At 42.4% G+C, this 10236-nt stretch overlaps 1 protein-coding gene across 1 annotated transcript; it reads right to left on the bottom strand.

Annotated features, from left to right (window-relative positions):
- Positions 1-1736: 1736 nt before the first annotated feature.
- On the bottom strand, positions 1737-9589 carry LOC116969855 (CD276 antigen homolog). Its single transcript, XM_033016622.1, has 3 exons — positions 9557-9589; positions 2084-2297; positions 1737-2005 (listed from the first exon to the last, which is right to left on the bottom strand). The coding sequence occupies exons 1-3, from the start codon at positions 9587-9589 to the stop codon at positions 1737-1739; spliced, it is 516 nt and encodes a 171-aa protein (XP_032872513.1).
- Positions 9590-10236: the final 647 nt, after the last annotated feature.

Here is a 10236-nt window from a genome sequence, read left to right as displayed (position 1 = left end):
AGTCTCTCCTAGTATGAAGCATGCCGGCTCCAGAGGTAGATCCACCTCCAAGATTAGCTTGATCTCCGTCTGAATGTCTCTCCAATATTGATACAATTTGGGACAATCCCACAAAATATGTGTATGATCACCAATCTTCCCGCATTGTCTCCAGCATAAATCTGAGATGTTGCTATATCTTGCTAACATAAGAGGAGTCTTAAATACTCTCATTCTAGTTTTCCATTCAAACTCCCTCCAGGCAGGGCTGTTTAGACATAGAAACATAGAAAATAGGTGCAGGAGTAGGCCATTCGGCCCTTCGAGCCTGCACCGCCATTCAATATGATCATGGCTGATCATCCAACTCAGTATCCTGTACCTGCCTTCTCTCCATACCCCCTGATCCCTTTAGCTACAAGGGCCACATCTAACTCCCTCTTAAATATCGCCAATGAACTGTGTGGCCTCAACTACCTTCTGCGGGAGAGAATTCCAGAGATTCACCACTCTCTGTGTGAAAAAATTTTTTCCTCATCTCAGTCCTAAAAGATTTCCCCCTTATCCTTAAACTGTGACCCTTTGTTCTGGACTTCCCCAATATCGGGAACAATCTTCCTGTATCTAGCCTGTCCAACCCCTTAAGAATTTTGTACGTTTCTATAAGAAACTTGTTTGTTAACGTATGACCCAAAAGACATGTCTTTTCCCACATTTCATCAGTAATAATATGTGAAATGTGAAATAGGTTGCTTCATCAAATACAATACCTGTACAACTAGAGATTTATTGACAGAGTCATCTATTTACCTTGTTGCTTTGTGTTCCTAGTCACAGACGTATATTCAGTAACATGGCTCATGTCAGGTACTGGGGTCACATTGGTTTCGGGAAAATAAGTATTATTTTCTGACTAAGACTTTAATTCGGTTTGATTTTAAAGAAGCAACAATCCAGTTTAAACTGTAGCCCATTAATAATGAGATCCACCAGAATGACCAGGAACATGACTTCAGATGTATGTCAGATACATTTAATTGTGGGTTAAGACAATGTGTATAAAATCAGAGTCCATGGAAACACAGTGTTCCCTAAATTATGACCATGTTAGGATGGTACACAAGGCAAAGTTTTCACTTGAAGTTTGAACCACCAAAGTGCAGTGGAGATACATACCTTGGTCTCCTGGTTCACTGGCCCATATTTATCCCTGTTTGTTAACGTATGAACAAAATACATGTCTTTTCCCACATTTCGTCAGTAATAATAATATTCATTTCCAATTCCCATTTCTGTTTCGTTTCTGTAGTGCTTCCTTTTACATAATCTTGAAGTCCTTTATATAAATCCTGGTTCAACCAGATGGGTGTTTGAGTACACAGCGGCATGCAGTAAAACATGACATAGATCAGGTCAACTAATACTGACTGATCTACAGTCAGATCGGTAACAGAGGGAGGGATATGGGTGGAAGTGGAGCTAGAACATAAAAGCAAAACTCTGCAATTGGAAGGGGTGGGAAATGAGTTGAAAGAGGAAGGGAAGAGAATAGGATCACTGGGTGGTGGGATACATGCGTGTACAATGAAGGGGGGGGGGAGAAGTGGTGTTCAGGAAGTGTTATTTGAAATTTGAGAATTCATTGATCATAACAGAGTTAGACAACTCAAACTGGAAGAAAATATTCCACTCAAATTTCAGGACCAATAAGCGACATCAAAACTCAATCATGACTAAGTATGAAGAACAAACCCTTATCACTTACTACTGTCCTTCTGATAGTTTGGGACAAAAAGCCGGGGCAGGTCTTGATCAAACAAAACACATCTCCAGTTCCCTCTGCCTCTCCCAGCTTTCTGAATAACCAGACTCAGTGATTTCTCTTCCTCAGTCAGTGTCTTTTCTCCAACACGTTTGCCATCGCCATTGATCCAGACCAGTCTCATTGACCCAGTGTCATGAGACACAGAGCAGGTCAGGGTAACGTTGTCTCCCTCAGTCACTGCATCAGACGGTTCAGCTGTGACTGTGGAAACAAGCAGGTTGTTTACATTTTAAACAATAAGTTCATCAGTAAACTCAGTGGCAACATTCTGACTCCTACCTTTCACTGTGATTAGATCAATGGTGGGAAATGGAATTGATTCCAGAAAACAGGTGTAAATTCCGGCATCTTGAAACACAACGGGGACAATCCTCACATTGAAATCCTTGCCATCGTAGAGTTTCCCTGAGGTCACCAGTCGATTCCCGAAGTTGGTCCCTTTGACATTGATGATGGTGGGCTGAGAACGTGCTGCAGATGCTATTACTTTCAACTGTTGAAGGGGACGAGGTGACCAGATCCACTGAGCACGGGAATAGCCATCACCATCACTCACAGAACAAACCAGGTGAAGTTCACTGTGATCGGTGTTGGAGCGGTAAAGTGTGTATCTCCCCTTATATAAATCTGTATCAGAGAGACAGAGGATAACTCCTTTCAGTATTACAGTTACTGTGCCATACACAGATTCTCAACCGTATTCTTATAAACATTTGTGGTGTTTTGTTCAACTGATCAAGTTTCAAATGTAACATCTTTCATGAATGCCGCACTAAACTCATCAGATCTTTATAAAATACAATGTGCTGTACGGCAGTAAGTTGCAGTGAAGTTTGGATATTCCACTCTACATTTCAACATGAGGTTGGCCCCCACACCCGGACTGTCCGGGAATGTCCCGGGATGGAATGAAACCTCCCGGAGACTCCCGTGAGCGGTGTGGGAGGTGAATGTCTCTGTCAGTCTGCAGGAGGTGGTTCAGGTTCAGGTTCAGGTTCAGCTTCAGGTTCAGGTTCAGGTTCGGGTTCAGGTTCAGGTTCAGGTTCGGGTTCGGGTTCAGGTTCAGGTTCGGGTTCAGGTTCAGGTTCAGGTTCAGGTTCAGGTTCAGGTTCGGGTTCAGGTTCGGGTTCGGGTTCGGGTTCAGGTTCGGGTTCGGGTTCGGGTTCGGGTTCAGGTTCAGGTTCAGGTTCGGGTTCAGGTTCGGGTTCGGGTTCGGGTTCGGGTTCGGGTTCAGGTTCAGGTTCAGGCTGTGGACATAAGCAGCCCAGAGGATGCCTGTACGGGGACTGACCCGGACAGGTTGGCACTTCAAGTGGATCGGCACATTCCCATTATTCCCACCATCCCTCTCCCATTCACACCCATTGATTCCCTGTCCTTCCCTGTTCCCGGGTCCTGCTCCCAGCTGAATGCTGATCCCAAGCCCGAGTCTGCAGCAGCTGGAATCACTTCAAGCAACACCAGACTCGGAGAGAAGGGTCAGTGTGGGTAGAGGGGATGGATTGTTGTTCAGTGTTGATGTGTGGGTCGGGACCCCCAGTGTGTGTGTGAACAGCAAGTGCTGGTGACTGCACTTTCTATCTGACACTTTGACGTGAGTCTTGTATCAGTATCTCAGTCTCAGATACTGGAGCATTGATGGCAAGATGAGTCCTGTATCTCAGTCTCAGATACAGGAGCATTGATGGCAAGATGAGTCCTGTATCAGTATCTCAGTCTCAGATACTGGAGCATTGATGGCAAGATGAGTCCTGTATCTGTATCTCAGTCTCAGATACTGGAGCATTGATGGCAAGATGACCCCTGTATCTCAGTCTCAGATACTGGAGCATTGATGGCAAGATGAGACCTGTATCAGTATCTCAGTCTCAGATACAGGAGCATTGATGACAAGATGAGCCCTGTATCTATATCTCAGTCTCAGATACTGGAGCATTGATGACAAGATGAGTCCTGTATCTCAGTCTCAGATACTGGAGCATTGATGACAAGATGAGTCATGTATCAGTATCTCAGTCTCAGATACTGGAGCATTGATGACAAGATGAGTCCTGTAACAGGCCATCTCGGCCCTTCTAGTCTGTGCCGAACACTTATATCTCCCCTAGTCCCATCTACCTGCGCTCGGACCAATTTACTCCTTTTAAATCCTTTCGCATCTCCTCAAAGTTAGCCTTTCTCCAATCTAAAATCTCAACCCTAGGTCCAGTTCTGACCCTCTCCATAATTATATTGAAACTAATGGTATTGTGATCACTGGACCCGAAGTGCTCCCCAACGCATACCTCTGCCACCTGACCCATCTCATTTCCTAACAGGAGGTCCAGCACCACCCCTTCTCTAGTAGGTACCTCTATGTATTGCTGCAAAAAACTATCCTGCACACATTTTTCAAACTCCAACCCATCCAGCCCATTTACAGAATGTGTTTCCCAGTCTATGTGTGGAACATTGAAATCTCCCACAATCACTACCTTGTGCTTACTACTAATATATGCTATCTCCTTACATATTTGCTCTTCCAATTCTCGCTCCTCATTTGGCGGTCTATAATACACCCCTATAAGTATTGCTACCCCTTTCCCATTTCTCAGTTCCACCCAAATAGCCTCCCTAGACGAGCCCTCTAATCTATCCTGCCAAACCACTGCTGTAATATCTTCCCTGACTAGCAATGCAACACCTCCACCTCTTGCCCCTCCAATTCTATCACACCTGAAGCAACGAAATCCTGGAATATTTAGTTTCCAATCACAGCCCTCCTGCAACCATGTTTCACTGATCGCCACAACATCATACTTCCAGGTGTCAATCCAGGCTCTAAGTTCATCCACCTTTCTTACAATGCTCCTAGTATTAAAATATACACATTTAAGAAACCCACCTTCTCTTATTCTCTGTTTATTGTCTTTTTCTTCTCTCTCCCCTACATTTTGGGTCAGAGTGCTACCATTCTCTGCCTCCTACCTCACACACAGACTGCTAGCTTTCCCAATTTGAGTCCCTCCCCCCAACCATACTAGTTTAAAGTCTTCTTTCAGGACCTCTTCTCTTTTTTTACCGATGTCGTTTGTACCTATATGTACCACAACCTCAGGCTCCTCTCCCTCCCATTTCAGGATTTCTTGGACACGTTCAGACACATCCCTGACCCTGGCACCAGGGAGGCAAACTACCATCCGGGTCTCCTGTCTGCGTCCACATAATCGCCTATCCGACCCCCTGACTATAGAGTCCCCTATTACAATTGCCCTCCTCTTCTTTGCCTTACCCTTCTGAGCAACAGGACCGGTATTTGTGCCAGAGGCCCGGCAGCTGTCGCTGCCCCCAGGTAAGCTGTCTCCCCCACCATTACTCAAACATGAGTACTTATTTTCAAGGTGTACAGCCACCGGGGTACTCACCAGTCCCTGCCTCTGCCCGTCGCGCTTCCTAACTGTGACCCAGTTTTCTGTCTCCCGTGGTCTTGGAGTGACCACCTCCCTGTAACTCCTTTCTATGACCTCCTCGCTCTCCCAGAGCAGACAGAGATCATCGAGTTGCTGCTCCAGGTTCCTAACACGGTCCCTTAGGAGCCCCATCTCGACGCACCTGGCGCAGATGTGGACGTCTGAAGGGCACTGAGACTCCACTCCCTCCCTCCCTCCCTCCACTCTCCCTCTCTCTCTGTCTCTCTCTGACAGAAGCTATTCTGTTCCTCAGACGTTATTAATACATTTTAGGTATGTACTTTTCTAGCAAACTTAACTACCTAGGCATTTACTTTTAATTTCTATTGCACATGAGATTTATTTTGTTATAATTTAGCTGTTTAGCTCAGACCTGTGGCCTTGGTTTAATAAATTTTGGAATAATGCTTTTATAATTTTTACTTAATTCAATGGAATTTTAATTTTGTCCTGGTCCTTTCTGTCATTTTGTTTTCTTTTAGCATAATGAATTATGGTTTTTATTTCAAGAATAAACATTTGTAAAAAAGCCACAACCTTTAGACTCAAAACTTTATGGACATGGGTTGAAAAGGCAGCCTGATGATTCATGTGGTTCTTATAGAAACATAGAAATTAGGTGCAGGAGTAGAGGCCATTCGGCCCTTCGAGCCTGCACCGCCATTCAATATGATCATGGCTGATCATCCAACTCAGTATCCCGTACCTGCCTTCTCTCCATACCCTCTGATCCCCTTAGCCACAAGGGCCACATCTAACTCCCTCTTAAATATAGCCAATGAACTGGCCTCGACTACCCTCTGTGGCAGAGAGTTCCAGAGATTCACCACTCTCTGTGTGAAAAAAGTTCTTCTCATCTCGGTTTTAAAGGAGTTCCCCCTTATCCTTAAGCTGTGACCCCTTGTCCTGGACTTCCCCAACATCGGGAGCAATCTTCCTGCATCTAGCCTGTCCAACCCCTTAAGAATTTTATAAGTTTCTATAAGATCTCCTCTCAATCTCCTAAATTCTAGAGTATAAACCAAGTCTATCCAGTCTTTCTTCATAAGACAGTCCTGACATCCCAGGAATCAGTCTGGTGAACCTTCTCTGCACTCCCTCTATGGCAATAATGTCCTTCCTCAGATTTGGAGACCAAAACTGTACGCAATACTCCAGGTGTGATCTCACCAAGACCCTGTACAACTGCAGTAGAACCTCCCTGCTCCTATACTCAAATCCTTTTGCTATGAAAGCTAACATACCATTCGCTTTCTTCACTGCCTGCTGCACCTGCATGCCTACTTTCAATGACTGGTGTACCATGACACCCAGGTCTCGCTGCATCTCCCCTTTTCCTAGTCGGAAAAGTTATGAAATGTCAACTTGTGTAATGTCATCACAGCAGATTTAGAATTATTTTACCGAGGGGTCGGGGTCGGATGTTTTTGGAACGCCCCATTTATTCCACTCCCCTGTGTGTTTATAACATTATTTACCCAGTTTTACCCCAGACCGGGTTTATTCTGCTCCCCTGTGTGTTTATAACATTATTCACCTCAGTTTTACCGCAGACCCGGTTTATTCAAGATTCAAGAGAGTTTATAGTCATATGTCCCAGATAGGACAATGAAATTCTTGCTTTGCTTCAGCACAACAGAATATAGACGGCATGAATACAGAACAGATCAGTGTGTCTATATACCATTGTGTGAATATACACACATCAATAAATCAAACAGATAAAGTGCAAATAAACTGATAATGGGCTATTAATGTTCAGAGGTTTTTTTAGTTGAGTTCAATAGCCTGATGGTTGTGGGGCTGTTTGTGTATTTTGTTCCCCTGTGTGTTTATAACATTATTTACCCCAGTTTTACCCCAGACTGGGTTTATTTTGTTCTCCTGTGTGTTTATAACATTATTTACTGTATTATAACATTATTTACTGTCACTGTATGTCATGTTGTTACTTGTGGGCGGAGCACCAAGGCAAATTCCTTGTATGTGAATAATTGGCCAACAAACGTACTTATTTACCTCAGTTTTACCGCAGACCGGGTGTATTCCGCTCCCCTGTGTTTATAACATTATTTACCCCAGATTTACCCCAGACCGCGTTTATTCCGCTCCCCTGTGTGTTTATAACATTATTTACCCCAGATTTACTGGGTTTATTCCCCCAGACGTATTGTTTATTCGGTGATTTATTGATTATTTACAGAGAGGGGGGGGGGGGGGGTTAACAGCCAGAGAGAGGGAGATAGATGTTTATAACGTGTTTTATCTCAGGACGCTGCTCCAGACGGTGAGTTTATATTATTGACCCCAGTTTTATTCCCCCAGACGTGTAGTTTATGTGGAGTTTGACCTCATCTCTCTCTCTCTCCCCCAGATTTACCGGGTTTATTTATTTCGCTGATTCCGCTGCTGATTTATTTATTTATTTATTTATTTATAACCTCGGGTATTGACCTGAGTGAATAAGACAGAGGGTGGAGGCTGGTTTATTTATAACCAGTCTTCACACACACCCACACATCCACCCACCCACCCACCCACCCACACACACACACACACACACACACACACACACACACACACACACACACACACACACACACACACACACACACACACACACACACACACACACACGTACTGGACTGTAGATTATGTGCTGATATTAACAACATTGACCACAGACAGTTCCCGCTCATTTAAAACATTATTCACCTCAGTAATTCCCCCACACACACAGTGTTCTGTACTGGACTACACTACACTGTACTATAACTGTATTTATGTGGTGATATTGACAATATTGACCCCACAGACTATACTGTACACTATACTATATATATATTAACCCCACACACACACATTGTTCTGTACTACACTGTACTGGACTGTAACTGCACTATATTTATATATAATGACAATATTGACCAGACAGTTCCTGCTCATTTACAACATCATTTACCCCACTAATTTCTCCACACACACATAGAGTTCTGTACTAGACTACACTACACTACACTGTAACTGTACTATATATTTATATTTATTGACCACAGACACACACATTTCCCGCTCATTTACAACATTATTTACCTCAGCTCCGTCTGTCTAGTTTATTGACTATACTGTATTTATGTGGTCATTGACCCATATTGACCCCACACACGTGTACTACACTACACTATATTAACAATATTGACCACACACACACGTGTACTACACTACACTATATTAACAATATTGACCCCACACACACACAGTGTTCTGTACTGTACTATATATATATATATTAACAATATTGACCCCACACACACGTGTACTACACTACACTATATTACCAATATTGACCACACACACACACACAGTGTTCTGTACTGTACTATATATATATATATTGACAATATTGAGCCCACACACACACAGTGTTCTGTACTGGACTGTACTACACGTGCACTATACTACACTACACTATAACGATATATATTTACAATATTAACAATATTGACCACACACACACACACGTGTACTACACTACACTACACTGTAACTATATATTTATATTTATTGACCACAGACACACACATTTCCAGCTCACTTACAACATTATTTATGTGGTCATTGACCTCACACACGTGAACTGTACTGTATATATATATATATATATATTTATATATCCACCATTTTGACCCCACACGCACACGTGTACTAGACTATACTATACGTGTATACACTACACTGTAACTGTTCTGTACTGTACTACACTGTAACAATAACTATATATTTACACTAGACTAAACTACAAAGACAATTCCCGCTCATTTACAACATTATTTACCTCAGCTCCGTCCGTCTAGTTTATTGACCTCACATACAGTGTTCTGTACTGCACCACACGTGTACTACTGTACTGTAACTGCACTATATATGACTACACTATAACTGTACTACACTACACTACACTACACTACACTATAACTGTTCTGTACTGTACTACACTACACTAAACTATATATGACTACACTATAACTGTACTACACTACAACTATATATCTTCACTACACTACACTACACTATATATCTACACTACACTAGACAAAGACAATTCCCGCTGATTTACAACATTATTTACCTCAGTAATTTCTCCATTCTGTACATTATATGGTGATATTGACCCATATTGACCCCACACACACACAGTGTTTCTACACCAAACTACACTACACTACACTATATATGACTACACTACACTATAACTATATCTACACTAGACAGACATTTCCCGCTGATTTACAACATGATTTACCTCAGTGATTTCTCCACCATGTTGACCACACATGTACCACACTACTGTAACTGTTCTGTACTGTACTAGACTGTAACTACAACTATATAACTATATCTACACTAGACTACACTATACGTGTACCACACTACTGTAACTGTTCTGTACTGTACTACACTGTAACTACAACTATATAACTATATCTACACTACACTATACGTGTACCACACTACACTGTAACTGTTCTGTACTGTACTAGACTGTAACTACAACTATATAACTATATCTACACTACACTACACTATACGTGTACCACACTACTGTAACTGTTCTGTACTGTACTAGACTGTAACTACAACTATATAACTATATCTACACTACACTACACTATACGTGTACCACACTACTGTAACTGTTCTGTACTGTACTACACTGTAACTACAACTATATATCTATATCTACACTAGACTAGACACAGACAGTTCCCGCTGATTTACAACATTATTTACCTCACTAATTTCTCCACACACAGTGTTCTGTACTAGACTACACTACACTGTAACTATATTTACACTATACTAGACATTATTTACCTCAGCTCTGTGTGTGTGTGTGGTCTACACTAGACTGTAGCTGTACTATATTGACCACACACACAGTGTTCTGTACTGTACTACACTAGACCACACTACACTATATCT

The sequence above is a fragment of the Amblyraja radiata genome, unplaced genomic scaffold (genome assembly GCF_010909765.2).
Source record: "Amblyraja radiata isolate CabotCenter1 unplaced genomic scaffold, sAmbRad1.1.pri scaffold_20_ctg1, whole genome shotgun sequence".
Lineage (NCBI taxonomy): Eukaryota > Metazoa > Chordata > Chondrichthyes > Rajiformes > Rajidae > Amblyraja > Amblyraja radiata.
This window is presented reverse-complemented; position numbering and strand designations above follow the sequence as displayed.

Bases quoted from the DNA above. Each gene is read 5' to 3' on its own strand.
- LOC116969855 (XM_033016622.1), bottom strand. From the start codon at position 9,589: ATGTGTGGTCAACATGGTGGAGAAATCACTGAG. The intron at 2,298-9,556 runs GTAAATCATGTT...CCCCTTCAACAG, and splicing joins ATGGTGGAGAAATCACTGAG to TTGAAAGTAATAGCATCTGC. The intron at 2,006-2,083 runs GTAGGAGTCAGA...TTGTTTCCACAG, and splicing joins TGATCTAATCACAGTGAAAG to TCACAGCTGAACCGTCTGAT.